Source organism: Ambystoma mexicanum, chromosome 4p, assembly GCF_040938575.1.
Source record: "Ambystoma mexicanum isolate Mex_15411 chromosome 4p, UKY_AmexF1_1, whole genome shotgun sequence".
Classification (NCBI taxonomy): domain Eukaryota; kingdom Metazoa; phylum Chordata; class Amphibia; order Caudata; family Ambystomatidae; genus Ambystoma; species Ambystoma mexicanum.
The window spans coordinates 773701471-773725308 of record NC_090927.1 but is presented as its reverse complement, the minus strand read 5'-3'; the positions used below and the strand labels follow the sequence as shown (position 1 = coordinate 773725308).

Genomic DNA, 23838 nt, shown 5'->3' with positions numbered 1-23838 from the left:
GTAGTGGACCACGGGAACCAAAGACAAAGAGGATGATGAAGGAAACGCGGCTGAGACGATTTCCAGCGACCAAGGAACATGCTGTGTAACCGAAAGCCTGCTTTAGCCCTTCCTTCCAATCGACCCGGGGTCTCCGAAAACGACTACCCAGAGCCTGGTGAGACCCACTAGACTCAAGAAGGCCTGCATTTTGAGCCATCCCACGCCATGCTGCGACCTTGCAGGGCTGCAATACCCTATGACCTCAAGCTGTTGTGCGGTGCACGGTCTTCCGGATTCCAATCTTGCTGAAACTTTGTGGGTACCCTGCTGAACCTCCAGAGCCGTGAATCAAGTCTGAAAAGCATCAGAGTGCTGGAACGTACAAACCACGAGAATCCAATCAGCAATATTCAGTCTTCTTCTGGCCCCTGAAAAGGGTGCCAAAATCCACAGAGCCGCATCCAGCCACGAAGAAACTCTTGCCTGGAGCCCTCCCAGCTGATCCCTGCTGGAGAAGCCCTTCCAGTGCCCTGTCTTCAGTCTTCATGACAAGGAATTCAGCGACCGGCGTTTGGCTGCAGATCCTGTTGTCTCCCCCACTGCAACCTCTTCTTCTTTGCTGACTAAAACATGCAAAGAATCGCTTGCCTAGAGCCTTCCCCGTGATCCCTGCTGTACAAGTCCTTCCAGTGTGCTGTCTTCATGATAAACTGCAGATCCTGAAGTTTCTCTTGCTGCAACTCTTCTTCCATGCTAAGGTACTGTGTTGGCTGGGGAATTTACTTCCCTTAAGCCTTTGTGATTTCTGTAAAGCTTTGAGATGTTCTTGTGATTGGTATTCCTCTCATCCAGTTCACCCAGGCCCACTGCTGGAATCCTCCTACGGTGTCTTATCAGAAGTCCCTGGACCGTAACTAACTTTAAAGTGAACTACTTACCTGTTTGAACAGTCTTTCACAGGAACTCTGACGTTTGCCTGCAACAGAACCCTAACGTGCCCTGCCTACAGCTGGCTCATAGACCACTAGGGTCCCTCTTCTGCCCCTGAGTGAACTCGTGCAATAGAATAGGGCAGGACTGGATAAGTAAAGGATTCTGTCTTGAAGTATAACAAGTGTTTAAAAGAATTTACTTGAGAAAGAAAGAGTGGTTGGTAACTGTAACTCTGGGAGTGAAGTTACGAAAGTTCTTACCTTGAATGTGTGCTGTGCCATTCTGTAAAGTATATGTACATTTATTTTACTCATCTGCGATTTGGTTATGCCTCTTTCCCAAAAGTAATACTGTCGGCTTCACTAACCATTTCTTTCAGAAAATAGGTGTTTTAGTTTCCCAACTGGGTCTTGCTTCCCTTAACTTGCTGTATAGCCTGTTAAGAAAAAGTCAGCCTTAGGTTTTACCTACCTAGAATAACATTGAGTCACTCATAAAGTGTATGACGTCTCCAAGCAGTCACACTATCAGCTGCACCTTCTCCGAAGTATTCAGTCTTTTCTCATGTTCCCTGCCACAAGCTCAGTCTCCAGAGCCCTGGACCGCTCTAGGCTGGACTGTTGCAACAGCCTCTTTCTAAATCTGCCTGTCTCTACTCTTTGCCCTCTACAACTTATCCAGAACAGGACTGTGAGACTTGTCCTTGGCCTCAAGCGCAGGGATCGTATCTCTCCAGCTCTAAAATCTCTCCACTGGCTCCCTGTGGCTGCAAGGATCAAGTTCAAGACCCTGTGCATCGTCCACAAGGCTTTCTGGGGCCTGGGCCCGCACTACCTCCAACTTTCTATTCCTAAACATCTTCCTTCTCGAGCCCTCTGCTTATCCACCTCCAACTCTGAGGGTCAGATGCTTCTCCAAGGAGAGAGTGGGGGCTAGATCTTTCCTCGGCTCAGGCCTCCCTCTGGAACAGCCTTCCTGCCTCTCTCAAACTTGAGCAGAACCACCTCCCGTTCCGGAAGCAACTCAAGACCTTCATTTTCGTTTCCGCTTTCTCTCTTCCTCTCCCTTGCTAATGTCCCTGATTGCTCTGCACACTGGTCACCTGGCCACCGACTGAAACTCAGGCCCAGGCTTCTGCTTGTCCAGTTGCCCTCGGACTGCCTCCGGGCTCCCCCAGCACTTAAGGGTCTGTATCTGCAACCCTACAGTCCCTTGTCACTCTGCACTTTGAGCCACCCTCTGGCAGCACCTATTGAATTACCTGCAACCCCACCCACCCCGATCTGAATGACACAAGGCCTAGTAAGATTGTTGTTTTGTCCTCCTTCCCCCCCCTTTGTCTTGTCGTGCCTACAAACACTTGTGTACAGGCGCGTTATAAATGACTTCTCATATCATAATATTGGGTTTAGCTTTGCCTGGTCTGTTTCATACAGATGCGAAAACAGTCTTAGGTTTATAGATACCTTTACGTTGCTGATAGCTCATGTAAAAAGTATATGGGTTTTACTTACCTTCAGTGTTTCTTTGGGCTATATGTGTATTACAATTTCTTTGTACTGATTCTACAGCCCTCTCTCCCTCCTAAGATAAGCCTGGCTGCTATGTCTACGCTACCATTTACTCAGGTGGTACAGCCTTATACTAACAGTGGAATCTTGTACTGTCCTCGTTGAATGGTTTTACTAAGCCCGTAGTTGGACTTCAGAAAAACTGTCCAAACACACTTGCAGTTCCACTCCTGCATGCCTGCTTCTTTTCAGGTTCTGTTAAAAGCAACGCTTCTTCTTCAAGCTGCTGTACGCCCAGGGACCCTCTCACGGTAACTGGCAGCTCCACAGCTCCACAGCATGACTTGTCCTCGCAGCATACCTTCCCTACTTTTCTGGTGAGCCCTTCTGCTCTGCCAGACCGGCTCGTGCCTCCAGCTTTTACTTGCTTCCGAGGTTGCTGCAACGTCCTTTCTGGCGAAACTTGAAGCTCCATCTTTAAATGTCCTGCGCAACAGGGTTTTTGGAAAACTAGCATGCTCACGGAACTTGAGGCTACATTTCCTTCATCCTCCTTGTGTCAGTACTGGGTGGTTGTGGGAAATGGAGTCCTTTTGATATTAACTGATGTTTAGCATTTGGAAACTCATTCTCGATATGACAAATCAATTCTTTATAAGGGGAATTGGAGCTTGTGCTCTTAGACCAGGAATGGCAGACTGGTCTGAATGATGTTTGGTGGGCGGGGGGGAGGTTTCTCTACTTTCCCTAAAGCGGGTACAGATACATGGCAATAGGCCATTAGCATACTGGGTATCATGGGGTCTTCTTCATGGACAAATGGGGGATACCATGTCTCATCCAATGAAGTCATGACATCTCCCCCCGGTAGTTGTCTCCTCTTATGTGATCCTATCTCATGTAACCGCCCCCAGTGTCCGGATCATGTAGTGGCTCCCGTCTCCTGGCCACATAGGAGGAGGATACCTGCAGGAAATCCATGAGGACGCCATTGGCTTCACCACATGTGTTTTAATATAAGGCCAAAGCCATGAGGTGTTTTCAAGAACTTTGTAGATTGGTAAGTCTGTTCCCCAGAGGACAGAACTTGGGAACAAATTTATTCCACTTCACTTATGTTCCCCACTTGATCACTCTGTTTCACTATAACACTCCATTCATGCAGACACTGAGGCCTGGCCAAAGCAGGAGGAGGGGGTTGGGGGTGGGAGTGGGGAGGTACTGTTGGTGTTCCCAGAATGCAAACATGCTGGAAATAAATTTCAGCAACGTTTTCTCACCTTGCGTGAGCCCAGCCCTCCAACCCTCAAACAGCATAACAGGACACTGAAAGATAAACTAGGACCCTTGTGGACCTTTTTAGTAAAGGTCTGGCAAAGGAGTCTTAATCTTTACACCAATACTGGCAATGAGATCTTCCAAAACCAGCCAAATGGATTCGACTTATCAGACACACTCGTCGTCACTTGGAATTTGGGTGTGGCCATGTTTCATGATCATTCATGGCTAGAAATAACTGCTTGATAAAAGGGCAAGAGATGTAGCTGGCTGCAATTTTATTGTAGCATATTTCGCAGTAGACATGATGTCCTTCACACCACTTACAGGACATGTACACTAGTCTGCGCAAATGTGAAATATTGAAAAACAGGTGAATGTAATAAATCCAAGGTATTTAAGTTGGAAAATAAGTTTGCAATCCATATTAGCAATTCCTGATTGAACAGCGTTTGTAGTCCGTAAAAAAGCACTCTGTGCATTTCAGTGACCCACAATCGACATTTTGTCTGAGAGGAAATATGCATTTTATTTTGGCAAGATCAACACTTTTGATTGGAATCTGATAAGAAGCTTGCTTGTGTGTGTGTGTGTGTGCCCTCTGCCCTCTGCCTATGAGTGAATGTGCATATCTATGGGAAACCCTACCTATTCCTCAGGCAAGTTTCTTCCTCTAGTTGCTGGAGGATTTTCCATGAAGATAGGCTCCTGAAAATCTAGGACCAGGTTTGGCTATACTTAGTCCCTGCTCTGGTTTCTCCTTTTGGCTGATTTATGTCTTTCATGGTCTTTTTGTTTTCGTCCTTCTGATCCTCCTTGTTGGCTAACTTTATGTTGCATGTTGGGACTGTTTCTGGTTTGCAGCAATGATGCTGCCCTGTGAAATTCTGTTGGACCAAGAGCCTTGTGGTATGGAGTTTCCCTGGCCTGCAAGAGTGGTGGATTGGCACCTCTCTGCTTAACCTCAGTTGTGGCTCAAGTTAGAATGACAAGAGAAGGTCTAGTGACGCAGGCCATAAAGAAAGGAAGAGGGATAAAACAAGGCTATCCCCTGACGGCCACACTGTTTGTCTTATATATGTCTGATTTTGGGGTCAACACAAATGTCGGTAAGTGAATTTCCCCCTAAAATCTATAACCAGAGAATATCATGGTTATTATATGCAGACACCGTGGTCATGATGGATACAACCCCCATACGTCTGCAGAGACGATTAGATCAGTTATATCACTTTGTAAATGGAAATGGTCTACAAATAAACATCAGAATATATTGACGTTGACCTCAAGAAAAGGCAAAAAGATGGCAGAATTTACCTGAGCTGTCAACAAAGATCGGTTGGAGGTAGTGGAATTAATTACATATCTGGAGATCCCATTGGGTTGCAGTGCCAAAGACAAAATTTGGACTGAAAACATAAGATCTAAATGCTAACGGCTAGCAAATCGTGCCACCATAATACTTAAGAAAAATGGGAAATTCACATTGAAACGGGCAGTGGTATTTTACAAACAGAAAGCTGTGTCCATTTTGACTTATGGCGCCGAAACTGTCTTGGCTTTTCCTCAAGACTTTTGGGACATGGTTGAAGGCCACTTCTGGAAAAAAGTGCTGTGATTGACGCAATCGGTACCTGTTGCACAAATTAGATCTGAATTGGGCCTAAAATCGTTAAAGTCCATGATTGAATGGAGGAAGTTAGACCTTTATCGGAAATGTATGGATGTTGAACAGTTGCACCCCTTTGAGATGATAAAAAAACAGGGATCACAGCAACAGAGGAGGTGCTGAATAACTGGAAAAATTAATGTCACGAGGGGCTGCAACGGCTAACTCATTCTGAAGAAACATTAATAGCAAAACCCAAACAAAGTGAAAAATCGTATGAAGAGACCAGATTCGATAGAAACGCAAGACTAAAGACAAGAGAAGTTTGTACAAAACTCCATTATACTTAACACATGAAAGGAGGGCTCTAAACCATCTCCCAAATAATTTGGTAAAGTTTCCTAGCCTCAAACATCGGGAGGTTTTTGAAACTGAGATTAAACATTCTTCCCACTAGAGAGATACTCACTATAAGGGAAAAAAGAGCCAATAGGTTCTGCAAAGAGCAAGGGTCAGTGGAAACTACTAAACACTTGATAACAGAATGTGCAAGCTTGCTTATGGTCACACAAAAACACCTTGGTGCGATAGCTGCGTACTACACCTCTATATCGATGGATGCATGGTGGAATTTTCTATTGATTGGTGAAAAATGTAGTATGATGCTAGCTGCAACTAAATTGATGATTGAGGTGCTTGAGCTGTGAAGGAGGACTAATTGGAAAGCCCGATGTTAGATTAGAAATACTGATTCACAAATGGTCAATCATCAATTCAGTTGTTGGTTTGAATATGTAAATGCTGAAATCTGTTATTATGAGAAGAATAGGCAATGACTAAAGGAATGAGATGTCAAGAAGAAGTTGGAAAGACAATGTTTTAATTGTATGTATATGAGACCATTTTATGAAAGGTTTGTTAAAAACCAAACATAATAAATAAATAAAATGTTTAAAAAAAAAAGTTGAGGCTCATTCTCGGTCACCCCAATCCTTGTGCAGGTCTTGGGGCAGTTATTTGCTGTGGTTAAACATGCAGTGTGGCAGGAAGCCTTCTCTGAAACCAGTCCTCAACACAATTATGTGAGTCTCCATGACCAATTGCAGGAGTGGTTGCGGAGACAGTCATACTTATTCCACATTATTGTTGTGTATCACTTGCATAATTGTTCTACGCATGGGGTATATGTGGTGGTAAAATGGGAAAGGAAATTATATCCCCTTATATAAGGGCTAGGTTCTTAAGAATCTGAGTAGGAGGAACTTATCTTTACCATTGATCACTGCTAACTAGGGGCAATTAAGAACAGGTAGGCTTTCTAAGTTAAATTATCTTGTGATGGTTGCTGATGTCACTCAAAATGCTGCAATAGGTATTTTATGTTTCCCTTAACGCTACTCACCCTGATATGCAAAACCTTATGAGCTTCAACCAGCTCCCAAAAATCACAATTTCCGTAGCATGGTTCTTATAGACTTCAAGTAATGTTTTTCTTACACTGGGGGAGTCCCAAAACATCATACTTGATAATCTTTCTGATTCTGAGATCTTCCCTGCAGCAAAATGATCGACATACCCTTCAGGTTCCTTATCCTCTGAAAGCCTAGATAAGTACTAAGAGAATGGATTTATTGGCCAAATATGGTTGTGCCACTTCAGCCAAACAATGTTTATTTCTGATTTGCAAAGTCATCCATAAAACAGTAATATAAAACATCTATCAAATCCTTGTTCATAAAAACAAGATACAAATCTAAACTCTCAAAACACATCTCATAAAATCACAGTAAATGGGTCCTGTCAACATTAATGTTCGCCTTTTCCATGCATAATGCAGATAACATGCACATATCAAACCACTTGGTAAATACGATGGGTACACTAATAACATGAAGGCAGGTTAAAATGATCCAGGCCAAAGTCATGTAAAAGTGGAAGAAGATGGCATTTCAGTATATCATCATATAGAGGGCAAAATAGAAAGACATGAGCTAAGGTTTCTTTAACGCTGCAGGACCAATTACTAGCCGCTGCCTTTACCTGCAAGACAGTTAATCTGGCTCGAGTCAAAAATCATCTATGATGGAAACTCGTAACAACATCAAGATATGGCACCATCCCGATAGGTAGCAAAAAAGGTAGGTATTGTATTATCGATGTCTTCAGGCGGTTCATATCCTCCCTATTGCTTGCCCCTATCTTCATAATCATACTTTTCTAGCACTTTTTTTCGGGCACTGTGGTAAGACTGGGCGGGTTGTAAAACCACCTTCCAGACCCAAGGGACTTTTTAATATATGTAAATCTTTCAATTTTATGGCAATTGCCCATTGACTGTAGGTGTTTTATCAAAAATGTTGTTAAAGTGTCCCCCTTTCCCAACTACAGTGAGTGCCAAAATAAAATGGGTTTAAGCAACACAGTGTCAGAAATATTGCAAAGTCCTCTATATGCAGTCAGCATATTGCTCACAGAAAACTGTCAAGGTTTTTGAAAATCAGAAAATGCCTTCAATTGCTTTTCTCATTTTTAATCTCCTAGTAGTTATGTTCTCCGTTCAAGTTAACTGACAATTGGCCTCTCAGACCGTCCACAAGAATTGTTGGACCATGGGAACATCTAGTCGTGAAACACAACACGTAGCTTTCAGCAATGTTCACCTTGAGTCCCATTTGGTTCATAAAATCTGTGTAACCCACAGTTTGGAGGGGCTTGGGATTACTTAGTGTAAAAAGCACATCATCTGTGTTACTCTGAACAGGCAACCCCTTGCCTTCACATCGTGGAACATCAGCACCTTAGCCCTCTAAAAAGGATGGGAGATGATTAAATAGGAGCGGTGCAGCAACGCACCTTTGCCTAACTCTCATGTTCACATTTATACTACTGCTTACCTCCCCCACCCACACTACACTGAACCTGAACCGTAGAATCTGCACTCAAGCAACCGCAGCAATGCTCTTGGAATGCCCATATTGCCAAGAGTGCTCCACAAGAAAGAGACCCCTGTCCACATGTTCAAAGCCTGAACATGGATCCATATAATGGTCCCATAGAGGAATTTGGAGAGGAGCAGATACACATTGATGCATTGGTTTACTGTTCCCATCCCCAGCCTAAAAGCCTACTGGGTATCGGAAACAACATTGTTCTCTTAAGGCCTATTCCTCAAGTCTTTTCATTATAACGCCAGAAAATATTTGAGATCGTCCATCCAATAATGTAATGGGACCGTACGATGATGGGAATGATGCTTTGCTTTTTTTTATATAAATTTGTATAATTGTGCCAATTTTTCAGGTATCTGGTTTAATTTCAGTAGCCAGAAGAGTCTTACATACCTACGTTAGAAACGGGACCTATAGCCAATGCGTGACAAACAAGGAGAACACGTACAAAGTCAGGTTTGAGTGGTACATGTATCCGTCCTGTCTGAATCAGATTGATGGTTCTATTTCTCCTCTGTGCTGGAGAGGATGTGGATTGGAGGGCAATTTGCTACACCTTTTGGTGGACCTGTGGGAGGTTCCAAGTGTTCTGGAGGGAGTTTTTGGCTTTGATAAAAGATATAACTGGAATAAGACTGCCAATGGGCCCCTTGGTGGTTCTGCTGGGTGAAACTGTGCAATCAGTCTACCCCATGCAAGGGCATTTGGTGTCATTAATTAGCCACCTGTTATTGGCTGCCAGGATTAAGTTGTCCAGATGCTGGAAGCTGAGGGGGTCCCGCAAATATATATTTGGTGGTATAAGATCTGGGAAATGTCCTTGTCAGAAGATTTGCGCCACCACTCAGGGTAGTTTGGCTAGCTCCATTGGGGTGTGGCTCCCACTTCACAGGTTTTGTGATAGGTATCCCCTTTGTTCGGTCAAACCACAGCTGTTTAAATATTTTTCATTGACCTAGTTTTAAATAGATTAATCGCTGAAGGTCGGGCGTGCTGGGGGTCGGGCTGATAGGGAAGGGCGGATGTTTCTTGGCACTTGAGCTCGGAGTGGGAGATTGCATGGAGCTCTTCTGACCAGATCACTAGCTACCATGCGGTTTTATTATTGACTTATTGTAATGTACCCTGTAATTGGATTTGTAATTGGATTTGTTTCAACTATGTACCCCCAAGTTTATTTTTTGTTTCGTTGACTTAATGTGTAAAATGTTTTCTTTTGAAAAATAAACAAAATAAAAAAGAAAATTAAGAAAAGGTTCCCACAGCTCAATGCAGGGACGGAAAAGCTAGTTTGGCACCTAATCACCCCCAGGTGCTTTACATGCTTTCCGACGTCCTATTACCAACTCAAGGTCCCTCACTGAGAAAGGATCAATATAGACACAATATGAACCGGTGGTCAATATTACCGTTGATGCTAATATTACCATCCACACTATAAAGATAAGTAAAGTGTTCAACCCAGTCATGGATTTCATGGCAACCTAGGCCAAGGCAATTGGAGTACTTAGCAATAATACTCCAGAAATTATTTTTATCGTGGGAGGTTGCAGCTTCACACCGTGCATCCCAATGACTCTGGGGCAATCTCCCATTTTCTGCATGCCAATTCCTTTTTGTAGTCGCTACTTCTGTTTAATAGCTGCAGTATCTGAGTGAGTAGCCTTTTTAGAAGTGCTTTCTTTTTTCTTTTAATCTAGTTGAAAGCTAGGACTTTCATATAGCCTTCTCATTCATCTCATCAACTACTCTTCTTAGTGCTAAATATTTCCTCGCGTCTTATAATCCTTAATGGCGGAGTTTCCACATTTAAAGATATCATTTCTTTAGGTTTTCTTTTTTCATTTCCACTGCTTTTCCCAGGAAATTATCCTCTGTCTGTTCTCCAGAGCAGAGCCCTTCTATTGGTGCCCTTTTCTAGTAATTGGGGATACTTTGAGTCTGGTCTTCTCCCTTCCACAGGCCCAGGCCAGCGATAGTGAATTTTGGTCAATAGCACTTTTTTCATGGATTTCAAAGCCTTTTATATAATCTCGCCATTAAATTGGGACCAAAATATAGTCTGTTATGCTACGGAACCGGAAGTAATTAAAAGTAAAATTACCAGCATATGGTGATTCATACCTGCCTTTTATGGTTCTATAGCAAGTTTTTAGCATTCTACCCCATAAAAGAGGTGCATTATTTGACATAGCCGGATCCAACTGACCGGGGCTTGGAACAGCGAATACCCGCTCCTCATTTACACTGGCACATTGCTCCTCAACATCTCTGCAAGCAGGACAGTGACTGACTGGTCCCTTTGGAACACATTTAGGAAACTTCTTATGTTCCTTGTGAAGGAAAAATATCAAAAGCCTCTTCTCTCTAAAGGGCAGCCTGTGCCCATCTACAATATATGAGAATCAGTGGGTTTCTGTGACCTAGAAGCAACTAGTGTCTTGCAAATTGTCAATGAGTCACGTTTGCCAGTTGCCTCTTATGAGCTATTGGCCAAAGACTACAAAACACAATGCTGTGTGTTCCCTTCAGAGATGGCACGTTGTTTGGGGTCCCTGGGAAATGAGTAGCTTAAGTTCATGTAGAGAGAATCTAGCACATTTATATTAGTTGTGTCTGCATCAAGGAAATCCATGAAACTATCTTCTAAATCAGAAGCACAAAGAAGGCAATCTAAACCAGTGCAATTACAGACTTCAAGATATATCCCGTAAGAGGTGTGCACATCCTGCTTCTCCATCAGCACTGGGAAGAAGTTCTAGAATCTATAACTGATTGCAAATTACTACCACTCTCTCTAACCCCACCATTTCAGGAACAATTGTGTGATTACTTATTGGTAAAGGAAACAAATCCGACTGGGGCTTTAAGAGATACTGCTGGTCTCCTTGATGTAAACATATTACTTGAGCAAGAAGAAATCCTGATATATTGGCTTTGCATCATCGACTCTAGAAACTGTCCTGTCCCATGCAAGAACCTGTGATGTAGTCACATCATTTGAGTGCTACGGGAGAGAACCAAGGATTTCTGGAGCCAGCAACATTCCTCACTCTGTGATGTGCACGAGGTAGGTGTTGTGGGTCATCCCCCGTATCTAGCCAGCCTCCCTAATCTCCCTTGCACGTGGAACCCCTAAACTCTTCTATGGCAAGCCCTGCCCTTATGGAATACCAGGAGAGAAGTTAAATGGCTAACACAACAGGATCCCTCACCTGGGAATCCTAGGGATGTTGATGGCAAGGGTCACAAGCATTTAGTACAACTGCATGAGTGATTGTGAAGAAGGTACTGTGAAACTAGCAAGTACACCAGCATTAGTGAGCACCGTCTCTGAACCCATTCATGAGGTGGAGAATTTCATACCAGGCCCCCTGCATACTGGTGGTCAGTGACAGGCAGGCAAGTGGAGAGGAGCAGTAGCTTGCGAGCACATGGAAATCTGCGAGCTACGTGTGTCTGCATTGGGACATCACAGCATGGAAACCATCCAGTAGCAGCACAGTGTGTGAAGTCGGATATAGGAGACGGACAAGAGGACATGTTGAAACAATATAAAAAAAACCTCCAACCCTACCTCTTAGATGAGTTCTCTACTCTACAAACTACAAATGGATGCTTATGAGGATGTCTTACACATAAACTGTTTCCTCTGTCAAACATACGCTATACTAATATCTGCCTTACCACTATAAAAAGAAAGTCAATCAAGTTTTGACTTGGAATAGGATTACTTTGCCCTAGGGGTAAATCGGTAGTAACTGGTTTTCTGATCCCCGCCAAATAGTTCTCATCAGCTTTTCCAGCTCTTGGTTTGGTAATTCCAACAAACAAACAAATGTCTCTGTGTCCTTATGGAAAAACAATGGGTTTATCAGGTGTTCCAAACAGTTTCTTTCTTATCCCATCTGTGGAATGTATTACATTTAACAGGTTCCTCTGATTTGTATCGTTCAATATTCACAAAACACAACTTTCGTTTTATCCCTGGTCTGATATCTCTGCTTTCAGCCTCGAGTAGGCGACATGCTTGCTTAGCCGAAATTTGGTCCTGGCTTTGGTTATGGTTTCTCTCACCCCCTTCTGTGGTCTTCGGATTGACAGCCTGGCATGGGGCCACATGCCTGCTCAGCCCTTTCAAGTTTCCCTCACCCCCTTCTGGGGTCTTCTGATTATCTTCTGCCTTTTTAAAAAAAATGATTTTTTTTTCTTTTTTTAAAAAATATGTAAATATGTTCTAGAATTATACTGTAGAAACGAGAATATATTAACTATGATGAATCTGTGGAAGTTACCATAGATGGCAAACTTCCATTGCAGGTAAGCAACCTTTTTCTATTTTTTTCATGATTTACCTTTCCCATTGTAGTGGAAGACCATCCACGGGGAACTGCCAATCCCACTCCTAAATCAGTGCTAAAAGCAGAGATGATGGATAACCTTACGTCTGTCTCACAAATGCATGCAGGTTTGCTAAATGGACCTAGCTCTAATCCAACAAGAAGTCATGAAATGCTTCATTTTATCCTGGTGTTCTGTCATTGCCCCCATTAACAGTCTGGAATCCTTATTTATGTTTGCATTTGCCTCTTGTAAAGTATACCATAATTCACTGCTTTGCTTTACATTTGCACAGGTTGATTTAAGTTTAAAGATGGCTGTAGTACAAACTGCCTATGCGAATGGAAGCTCCACACGCTATCTTGAAGATACTATGAAGGTAGCTATGTTTTGATATTTTTGAGTAAAATGTATGTTCTATTACTGCAAACTATGTTGCATGGATAACCAGATTTTACAGATTGAAGATCTTACTATTTTTCCTTAGGACAATTTTACTGAGTTTAGAAAATGGACAGTGGCAAAATATGAGCCGTAATATGATATTCCCACCTCTCTTGCAATCCTTTTTGGAATTCGGTTCTGTTTTTGCAGTGTTCATCCACTGACTTCAGTGAATTCCCCTACTATAACAGCATTTTCTTTTAAATCCAGATTTTGACTTTGGGTGAGAGGCCCCTTTACGGGTGCTCTGGTCAATTCCTATGTCTACCAGTGGAGCGAATGTGTCTCCCTTTTGTTTTTCACCCTTTCATTTACAGTGTAGTACAAGCCACCTTCAGTGGAGTGCTGCAGGGGCATTTTGTGTCTCTTAACTTTTTTTTCAGGTTACATCCCAGTTACTTGTATGATGTGTATTGAACAGGCTCGTTGCAGTGAACCATTTTCCATCTTTTTCCTGATACACAGCCATGTCGTTTTTATGGTTGTACTAAAATTATACCTTCAAGTGCCAAATACTTAAAATGGTGGCTGTAACCCGTGTTACAGGACCTGTTCTTTTTATCATATTCTTTGTTGGCCATCTGCTTTTCTTTCAGGTTAAAAATTGCCAAATAAAGACATGCACATTTGCGGTTGAACAGCTCTGCACTCCTTATCAGTGCTTTGTGTGTGTGTGAATTTACAAAAACTGGGTTATGGGACTGTCTGGCCCCAATCCAAACTTCAGCCTGGGTATGTTCTGTTGCTGAGGAGAATGTGAGGTGGCAGGCTGGCCTTGCAGGTCCCTTTCATACGTGGGCTGTTGCCCAACATGGAATTTGGATAAAAGTGGAGGACTAAATCCTCTTGAGATCATTGACCGCAAGATCCCAGTATCTGAAGCACTGCCAAGCCAATCACTGAGTTTCGTACAGATTCCTAAACATCGACAGGGAAGACCTTAACCCATTGCCTTCCTACTTCAGACTACACAGCATCCATCACTGTTTCAAGGTCTTGGTCATTGCCAGGTCTGCATTTGGCCTACACCTGACTGGAACTGAATTTTAGCTCGAAATAGGCCCCCCTTCTACTTCATCACTGAAGACTTTTCTGGCATCCTCAGAGCTCTTCTGGGACCTTTCAGTCCTGCTACTGCCTTACTCACCACGAGGAAGGGACAGCTGGTAACCACAGTCCGGTTGCAATGTTCTTGGCGGACTGCTGACCTTGTCTTGAATCACACCAGTGTCTAAACCAGTCTGTGGCTTTTAAGGGATTCTCCTGTGCGGTTGGAATCAAATTCTAGCCATCTTTACCCTTTCCTGTTGTCTTAGCCTAAGCCTGACTTAATAGTTTCTGGAAGCATGAAATCTCCAGCCTATCAGCCTCCCATCTCAACGCCTTTGGGGAGCTGAAGAATGTATACCTTTTTATTAGATTACAAATATATATCTTAGTTCCATAAATACTTTAAGTAGACCTGACACACACTAATAATACCAGGTATATCTATACAAATAAAACTCTTGCATCCTCTCCCCGTTCCTCCATAGTTCATGGGCGTCCCTCCCGAAGGACGGGAGACGGAACCTTTTTCACCATAAAAACCTTCTTCCCCTTTAAAAGTAGAGGTGAGCGGGGGTGCAGCCCTGGGAGCATGCGCTGCCCTGACTCCGCCCTCCAGTGCCACACCTCAGTCCCCTTTTCCGCTTTGACGGGAACAAGCCGAATTCACCAGCGCTCCTGGGTTTGGCTTTGGCCATGTAATTACGTGGATACTTATCTTTTTGTCTTTTTTATTACAGATATTGGTGCTCAGGCATCAAGCTCCTCGCCAGCGCATGTTGACTTCCACAGGGTTCAGCATATGCCCAGCCTGTGACAGGCTCTTTCCAACTTCAGACACCCATGCCCTCTGCCTATGTTGCCTTAGCCCAGACCATGGTTGGCAAGCTTGTACAGCGTGCAACACCCTGTCCTCGAAGGCTCTGAAGAACAGACTAGCCAGGTGGAGGGAGCTCTTCCAGAAATCTCCTCCGGAGGACTTGAGAGACTTCGTCTACCATCGATCCAGGCCAAGGTAGGGCCTCTATTCTCCTTAGCACCCGCAAAGGAAAACTCCTTTGCAGGGACTTGCCAGCGCGGGACAGACCGTTCAGGTTCTTCTACCAGCACGCGCACCAAGGCTACTTCAGCTACTGGCCTGCAGGCAGAGGGATCCGCGGATCCTCCCGGTGACAGTATTGAGGGACTGGAAGGCTCTTGTACCGGGTTCTCACCTGAGGGGCCACACCCTAATACCGGCAATATGTCAGAGGGGGCGCCTGAACACAGCTCTACTGACCCAAGGGCCGACTGCATTTCCCCTACTGTGCCTCAGACCGAGGAACAGGGTAGGCCTCATGATCCACACTTGAGTCCTGGATGAGAATGGGCCTAGCGAGCCGAGCAACATGACGCAGACAAGTGGAAGGCAGGTCAACAAGAGGGCCAATGTGCCGGATATCTGCACCCCGCCCGACGCCACACCAGATTCAGGATTTTGGCAAAGAGCAAGTGCCAAGGTTCGACTGGCATCAACCAGGTACGTGGCCTACGGCCTATCCGTCATTGGCGCAGGGTAGATTCCCTGTGCGTCCATACGGGCAGGGTATGCAGCAGCACCAGCAGCCTCCCACTCCTCCCTCAATATCGCCTACCCACCTCTTCATCCTATGAGGACAGCTTCTTCCAGAGGTTCCTTGGGTTTATGAGATCACCTCAGATGGGGGGGAATCCTCAGGGACGCCATCAGGGAAGTCCTCCCTATGATGCTAGCGGAGAATGTGACCCGGACACGCCCTCCTCAGCCAAGGCCTTCCACTAACGTCTCGCTGGACTGGCAAAGTACCTGGCCCTGCCTCAGCCCCAGGTCGAGCAGCCAGCAGAGGGGGTCCACACAGAAGTCCTCACGCAACACCCCTCTGTTAAAACGGGAATCCCTATGCAGACTGAGGTAGTCGCCTTAGCCAAGAAGGGTTGGCTCAGCCCCACTCTGTCCAGCCGGTCAACCGACGCCTAGACGCCAAGTACAGGCAGATGGAGGGGGATACACTCTTGCCATCGGCCCTTCCACAGCCACACTCCTCAGTGATTGTCGCGGCATCACTGTACTCCAACCTGCAGTCGTCGTCTATTTCGTCCTCCACAGCGCTGCTAGGCAAGGAGGAGAAGATCTTGGAGGCGATTGGGAAGAAGCTGTATTCCAACGCATCCTTAAATGTTCGTCAGGCAAATGCTGATGCCATGCTGGCAGCCGCCAACCAGAGGCTTTGGCATGTAATTGCCGACTTCCTCCCAGAACATCCGGTGCAGAGCCAATCACGCTTTAAAGCGGGACTGGCTGAGACCAAGATGGTGGCACAAGACATTATGGAATCCACTGTGGACCATTTTGGTACCTTTGGCTGGGCCATCTGCATCGCCATGGACATGAGAACAGCCTGGCTCCGCAACTAAATTCAACCCGGACGTCCAGGAACGCATACTAGATTTACTGTTCGAGGAGGAGGGGGAAAGGGGGGGGGGATTCAACTCCACCATGAACGAGGAGCTGGACAAGAAAAAAAACAGCTCACAAACGGCCAAGTCCTTATCCATCCTGACAAAGACCATGCCCAAATCATACACCCAGTCACAGCAGCGCTCTGACAAGAGACGTACATGTGGAGGGTTCCGCGGCTTCCAAGAACGGAGGTCCGGGCATCCTGACAGATTACCGACTCTGCATCAGCGCAAGCAACAAAAAGGTGGTGGGGTGTAAGGGCTTTTTCCAGTCTCCCTCCTCTGCAACAGCCTCAGAGGGAAAGAAGGCATGACACACCTCTCCGGGTCAACGTGTCTCCAGTGTGGGGAGCAGGCTTGCTCTTCACACGCATTTCTGGCGCCAGAATTTTGCAGACCCCTGGATCTTCTCAGTAGTATCCATGGGGTACCGCCTACCCATCCCAGCCTCTCCTCTCCTCCCTTCCATTCCCTCAAATTGGGACAGCAACTCCTCTGACGGAGGTCCGCTCGCTCGTAGAGAGGCAGGCAATGGAGGAAGTCCCAGCTTCCCAGCGAGGCTTGGGTTTCTACTCCAGGATTTTCGCTACTCGGAAAAAGAACCAGGCTGGCCTGAGAGTTGTGCTGGACCTTTCCACCCTCAACCTCTCCTTACCTCTACAAAAATTCAAGATTATTACGCCATCCTTTATAGCAGAGACATTGTGCAGGGGAGACTGGATGTGATCCCTGGATCTGAAGGACGGGTACCCACACATCCCGATTTGGTAGCCCCATCGTTCTTTCCTACGGTTCAGGAACATGGGCTACTATTTCCAATACAAGGTCCTTCCTTTTGGCCTCAACTCGGCACCCAAGGTCTTTACCAGACTCATGAACTCGGTGGCTACCCTCATCAAGCGCAGGGCCTCCACATCTACCTATACCTCGACGACTGGCCCGTCAGGGCTATATCTCCGGAAGCAGTTCACCACTCTTCCCATGCTCTAATGAACACACTGCACGATCTGGGCTTTTCGCTCAATCTCAAGAAGTCGCAGCTGCAGCCCACGCAGACTCTGACCTTCTTGGGCCTCATCTGGGACACGTGCTCCGAGAAGGTGTTCCCCCTCGGAGGACAAGATCACGGCCATCAAGAGGGCTACCACTCACTTCCTCAGCAGAGAGGTGTCCTCGGCCTGGTGGTACCAGCATCTCCTGGTTCTCCTGGCGGCGATCCTGTTAGCTGTCCCCCACACAAGACTGAGGATGAGGAGGATTCAGCTGCACTTAACGGCTTCATTGAGCCAGTAGAGGGCCTATCAATCGAGATGTTCAAGGTTCCTCCATCTCTCCACACGGACCTCGCATGGTGGTCCAAGGACTGCAACTTAGGGACGGCCAAACCCTTCCGGCTTCCCACCCGTAGGTCACCATCACCACAGACTCCTCGCTCGAGGCCTGGGGGGGCACCCTGGACGATCTGTTGGTCCACAGCACCTGGACTCGACAGGAGCAGGAGTACCACATCAATTGGTTGGAGCTGAACGCCATCTGGCTAGCCCTCGGAGCATTCCTCCCACTTCTCACGGGCAAGGTTGTCCTCTTCCAGACAGACAACTCAACCAGCATGTACTATGTCAACAAGCAGGGAGGCACCAGATCCCCGCCACTGTGCAGACTGGCAATCTGCCTGTGGGAATGGGCCCTGGAAAACGACATCTACCTCACGGCAGTCCAACCTGGCAGCGGATAGGCTCAGCAGGTTGAGAGCGGACAATTGTGAGTGGCAGCTAAACAACCTCGTTATTCAGGAGATCTTCAACAGATGGGGTCTCCCCCAGGTGGATCTCTTTGCCACCTGGCACAACAAGAAGTGCCCTCAGTTCGCCTCCCGGCAGGGACAGGGCCCCAGCACCCTGGGCGAAGGCTTTCGGATTCAGTGGAACGGCATGAAAGCTTACGCCTTTCCGCCCACTCCCCGGATTCACAGAGTGATTTGCAAGATCAAGCAGTCTCGCCAGCTCAACATCATCCTAATAGCTCCATGGTGGCCGGCCAGGCCATGGTTCTCTGAGATGCCTCTGATTCATCTTCCGACGGGCCCAGCACATCTTCTGGTGCAGCAGGTGGGCAGGGTCATCACCCCCCCGCGCCACAAAAACTAGCCCTCACAGCATGGTTCCTGAGCAGCTAACGCTAAAGCATCTCAGCCTCTCCCAGGCTAATCTGGAAATCATACAGGGCACAAGGAGCAAGGCTACCAGGGCCCAGTATAAGAGTAAATGGACCAAGTTCTGCGTCTGGGCAGATTCCAAGTAAATCGACCCCCTGGCATGTAGCCTGGTGGAGGTGCTCTCATTCTCGGCGTACCTTGCCCACTCTGGCGTGCAGGTGGACACCTGCTGCAATTACTTCGCTGCCATAGGGGCATACAGGAATTTGGAGGAAGGGGTCTCTTCCAATTCAATTGTTGAGCGACATTTGATGGGGCTTGCAAGGCTCTACCTGCCCATCAGGAGGCCACACCTTGTGTGCGCCCTGAACATAATCTTGGGCACCCTAGCGCACAAACCATTCAAGCCAGTGGCGACAGTGGACATCAGACTGGTCACCATTAAAACGGCCTTACTAGTCGGCCTCACCTTGGCTCACAGAGCCAGTGAAATCCATGCGCTTGTGACCTCAGAACCATATACTACCTTTCACTAGGACAAGGTAGTCCTATGGACACACCTAGCATTTCTGCCTAAAGTGCTGTCTGCTTTCCATTTGAACGAGGAAATGGTCCTCCCTACTTTCTTTGCCGAGCCTAAGGATGAGGCACAGAGAGTTCTGCACTGCCTGGATGTCAGGCGTGCCCTAACATTCCACCTTGACAGGACCAAGGGCTTCTGCAAATCAGATACCATATTTGTCACTTTCGGTGGGGCAAGACCAGGCTATCGGGCCTCCAAGGCTTCCATATCCCGCTGGATGGTCTCGGCCATCAAAGAAGCATACGAGGGCCAGCACAAGCCGCTTCCGGCCAACATGCACGCCCGCGCAGTCAGGGCCAAGGAAACGGCCATCGCTTTCCAGCACCATGTCCCTTGGCAAGTCCTAAGCAGGGTGGCCACTTGGGCCACTCCCTCGGCTTTCTGCAAGCATTACTGTTTGGATGCCGGCTCTAGATCTAATGCAGTATTCGGGCAGGCGGTTCTCCAGAACCTATTTGCTTAAGGAGGGTCTCCTCTCCACCTTAGGGCTACATTAAGTTGTAATCGCCCATGCAGTATGGAGGAAAGGGGACGGGACGTAAGAGTAATTATAAATTACTCACTGTAGTGACTAACGTACGATTAGTCCATAGTCCCCTTTCCTCCATACGTCCCACCACCATCCTCCCCCCTAATAATACTGGTGTCATTAGGCAATGTTGAATCTATTGTCGACGCGTCATGGGGACTGAGTTGTGGTGCCAGAGGGTGGAGTCAGGGCAGCGCATGCCCCCAGGGCCGCACCCCCAGGCACCTCTAAATTTAAAGGCAAAGAAGGTTTTTCTGGTGAAAAAGGTTCTGTCTCTCGTCCCTCGCGAGGGACGCCAATGCAGTATGGAGGAAAGGGGACTATTAAGAGTACGTTAGTCACTATGCTGAGTAACTTATAATTAAATTGTCAAAAGACACAATCCACTCCTTGACTATAGATTAGGTGCGCTACTTAGTGACTGTACGTCGGACTGGTCACATTATGTATAAGAGACAAAAGATGGGAATCGGAAGAGGGGATCACAATAAGATACAGGGCATTAATAGACATTACAGTGCCACAGATGCCAAAATAACAGTTGTTTCCCTAAAGGACTAGAACATAGTATTTAGACAATACACATGTACACAAGTCAAGGTAGTGCCTAGAAGGGGTAAAACCATTCTAACGCACAGCCAGACACTACAAGAAGGTGAGATACATTTACACTGAGTGCACCAAGACACTACCCCTGAAAATAAATGGTGTCAATGGAAATATGTAAACAGACATTCCCATGAGCAGAAAAAATGAATTTTAAATACATTAAAAAAAAAATCACAGGTGCAAGCTTAAAGTCTAGTCTTTGGCCTAAAACCCATTGGACCCAAGATGGATGCTGGATGCAGGACAAATGCCCAGAGGCAAGAACGTATCCCCAAAGTCACTTTGCAAGACTTTCAGGTGAGTAAAATGTTCCCCATGGGGGTCAATGGGGAATGGTTAATAGGCAGATGTGAATATATGGCAGGAAAGTGAGATCAGTCTCAGTTCTACCCCACAAGTGTGGAGTTGGCGACAAACAGCCCCAGGGAATGACTGAGGACATCCTTAGGAAAAGCTTCAAAAGCCGATTCAAGAACCAATTGAAGTAATTTGGAAAATGGGATTTAAGCCTGCTTGCTAAAAGCTTAGATCTAGCACCCTGGGTCACCTGGGGGCAAGTATCGAGAATAACCCACTGTTAGGGTGGATTTTGAAGACTTGATTGTTTTACCTGGAGAGAGTGTGAGCCTTTTTTCCTACTCTCTCGTATTTTGATGTGTGTTTTTATTCTTGTTTTTCCTTGTGGTTATGGAACCTAAACCACTCCATAGGCATAATATTTTCATTTGTGTCACAAAGCACCCTCAGTGCAGTGACACAGGGAAGCCTTTTAGGCTGTCCCAGGGTTTAAATACCTTTGCTGGGATAAACTACTGTTTCCCAGAGAAAGTAAAGTGAAATTGCCTTTACTAGTTTTTTTAAATTCCTAGACCCAGCACACCCTATCTTACAATAGAGTGCTGGAGGGGTCACTTAGTTTCCCCTGTGTCTAGAAACTCATGTACTAGTCAAATGCTACCCTTTCCTCTCGAAATGGCTGGTGGCAGTGGTTTTACAACAAACTACAATGATTTTTCCCGACTGCGAACACTGGTAGCATTAAATCGCAGGAGCCATGTTTTCAAGATGGCATCTGAGCCCCCTTTGTTTAAGCAGGACCCGGTCTTCTTTTTTTGCCATTTCTTTTTGAAAAGGTACTTCTAGAGATTGTCTCTGCGCGCCAAACCAGGTTTGGTCCCTTTGTTCCTACACCTTTGGCAGGCTTCAGGACTGAAGACAACCTCTGCTGCCCGAGTGTCTGGGGTGGGCAGGAAGTGAGGGAGGTGCCCGAATCTCCCTCTGTGTAGTCTCCTAAATGCGCTCTGGTGTGATTGCCTGGCTGACTTTCAGGCAAGGACAGCCACCCTGCTGGGTGAGTGACAGCTAGGCTGGAACGAATGGGAGAGAACTGAACAAAAGGCGAGTCCACCACTGGAACAAAAGAACCAAAGACAAGCTTGAAGAGGACGGCTGCTGCAATTCCTGGAACGTTGGTTTGCCCGGTGAAACCCTGCTGCAGGTCTAAATCGACAAGTTCATCTCGACAGAGAAGCCCCTGCAAGGACGACTTCTCCCTTTGAGTTGGTGGGACCAATCAACTCGACACTAAGCCACCTGGATACCAACCTCGGAGCTGGTTGTATTTTCCTCAGAGTGCTGCAGGAAACCGAATAACCAGGGAGAGGGACACCAGTTTGTGTGCTTGACTACAGCTACCGGAATTGAAGATTTGCCAGTTGCCAGCTTTTTGACCAGTCCCCCCGATTTCCTCCCTCTTGTCCCCACGACTGAGGCCCAGGAACAGCTGCAGGAACTCTTTTTCTTCATTGTACGGTACTGTGAAAACCCGACCGAGAGAATTTACCACTCATTGTGAAAGTGTGTGAACCTTTTGCAACTCGCAGGCCTAATCAGCTTGTGACCCAACATATGATTCTTTCTGTTACAAACTACTTCTGAGAACTTTGGCAAAGACCTTTCCGTTTAACTACCAGAACTGCTTTATCGTACACAAGACTTTAGCCCATTGACTTTGGCCTGGCATTGAATTGACTCTTCTGGTGAACTCAAAATATTTGCACTGTATAAGAATACTTGTAATCTTCTTTTAATGATGTTCTGATAACCTATGCCTTTTTGCTCCTACTTTAGTGTTCTGGATGCCATTTTGCTCCTCCTTCAAAGTAGCCTGAATGCTTTAGAAACTTAAAGTATACAGTATTGAATTATGTGTGTGTATAATATTCAGTTGCCTCCTTCTAGTGAATGTTTTATAACTGACTGTGAAATAAATGAATAAGTTTTTTACCAAGAAACCTTGAGTGTAAGAGTTTATTTGAATACCTGTGTAGACCTCTGTAACATCATTACAGCTCACATTCCCCTCTTGAGATAAGCCTGGCTGCTCAGCTCTGCTACCAAAAACGGTATAGTACAGCCTTATACCAAAGATTGGTTTGCTTACACCTGTAGTCATAGTTGTGTGTAGTGGTCCCAAAGGGTACTGCATACAAACTTTGCCTAACACCCACCTGCCCCCCCGAAACGTCAGTCCAGGAAGCCCAAAACAACCCTTTGAGTACAAGACTTATTTTCAACTGCAGAATACAGCATCTGAACAGACAGGGACTTGAACCCCCAGACCAATGAAGACCCAGACAATGGAAATGAGCACTCACTCTTCCTAGGAATGTTTGCAACTGATGAAGGATGGCAGCCCACCATGAGGCGAAACAAATAAAGTTCCCAAAATAGGGGCAATCGATCCTGCAGGGGGCGCTGCGATGTTCTGACGCCGTTCAGCTGCTCTCCTCCGCGAGGACCTAACTTGGAGTTTGAGCCCCCCCACCCCTGTGACCCCCTGGCGTGAGTTTCTGACCCCCCCCAGCAACACTAGGAGACCAGGGTGCGCCGAGGGGTAGAAAGTCAGGATCCCTACAGGGTTTTAGAGGCCAAGATCAGAGCTCCTGATACGTGAGTGGAAGGCCCGTGTCACATTTCCCAAACGCCTGGAGGCTTCGAGCGGAGCTCGCGGAGCGACTCAGCTTGCACGGCGTCCTGACAGGGGTCATCTCGCTGCAGTTTGGAGGGTGTGAAGACGGCCTTTAGGTGCTGCCTTGTCCACTGGGGGAGAGAGCCTTCCATTTCTTTTCTCCTCTGCGACCTGTTGCGAAGCCTGGACCCCGTCAGGCAGAGCGTCCCGCTACTATGTACTGAGACCTCTGAGAGGGGGAAGAAGCCGTGCCTCTTCAGCAAGAGACCTCCGGGCATATTCTGTCCTGCCTCGACTCCCCCGCTGGATCAGCAGAGCGGTGGGTGAGCCGTGGGACTGGCCGCTCCTGACTGGTGCAGCCCTCTACCTGCAGCAGAGCCCAGAACTGGGACTGGGAGGCCGTGAGGATTCCCGAACTGG

At 46.5% G+C, this 23838-nt stretch overlaps 1 protein-coding gene across 1 annotated transcript in view; it reads left to right on the top strand.

Annotated features, from left to right (window-relative positions):
- The window catches only part of PGM3 (phosphoglucomutase 3), a 518766-nt gene that overhangs the window by 170823 nt on the left and 324105 nt on the right, over positions 1 to 23838 (top strand). Inside the window, exon 8 of the mRNA XM_069606327.1 lies at positions 12898 to 12981. Within this exon, the coding sequence (XP_069462428.1) occupies positions 12898 to 12981 (84 nt within the window). The remainder of the gene's footprint in view (positions 1 to 12897; positions 12982 to 23838) is intronic.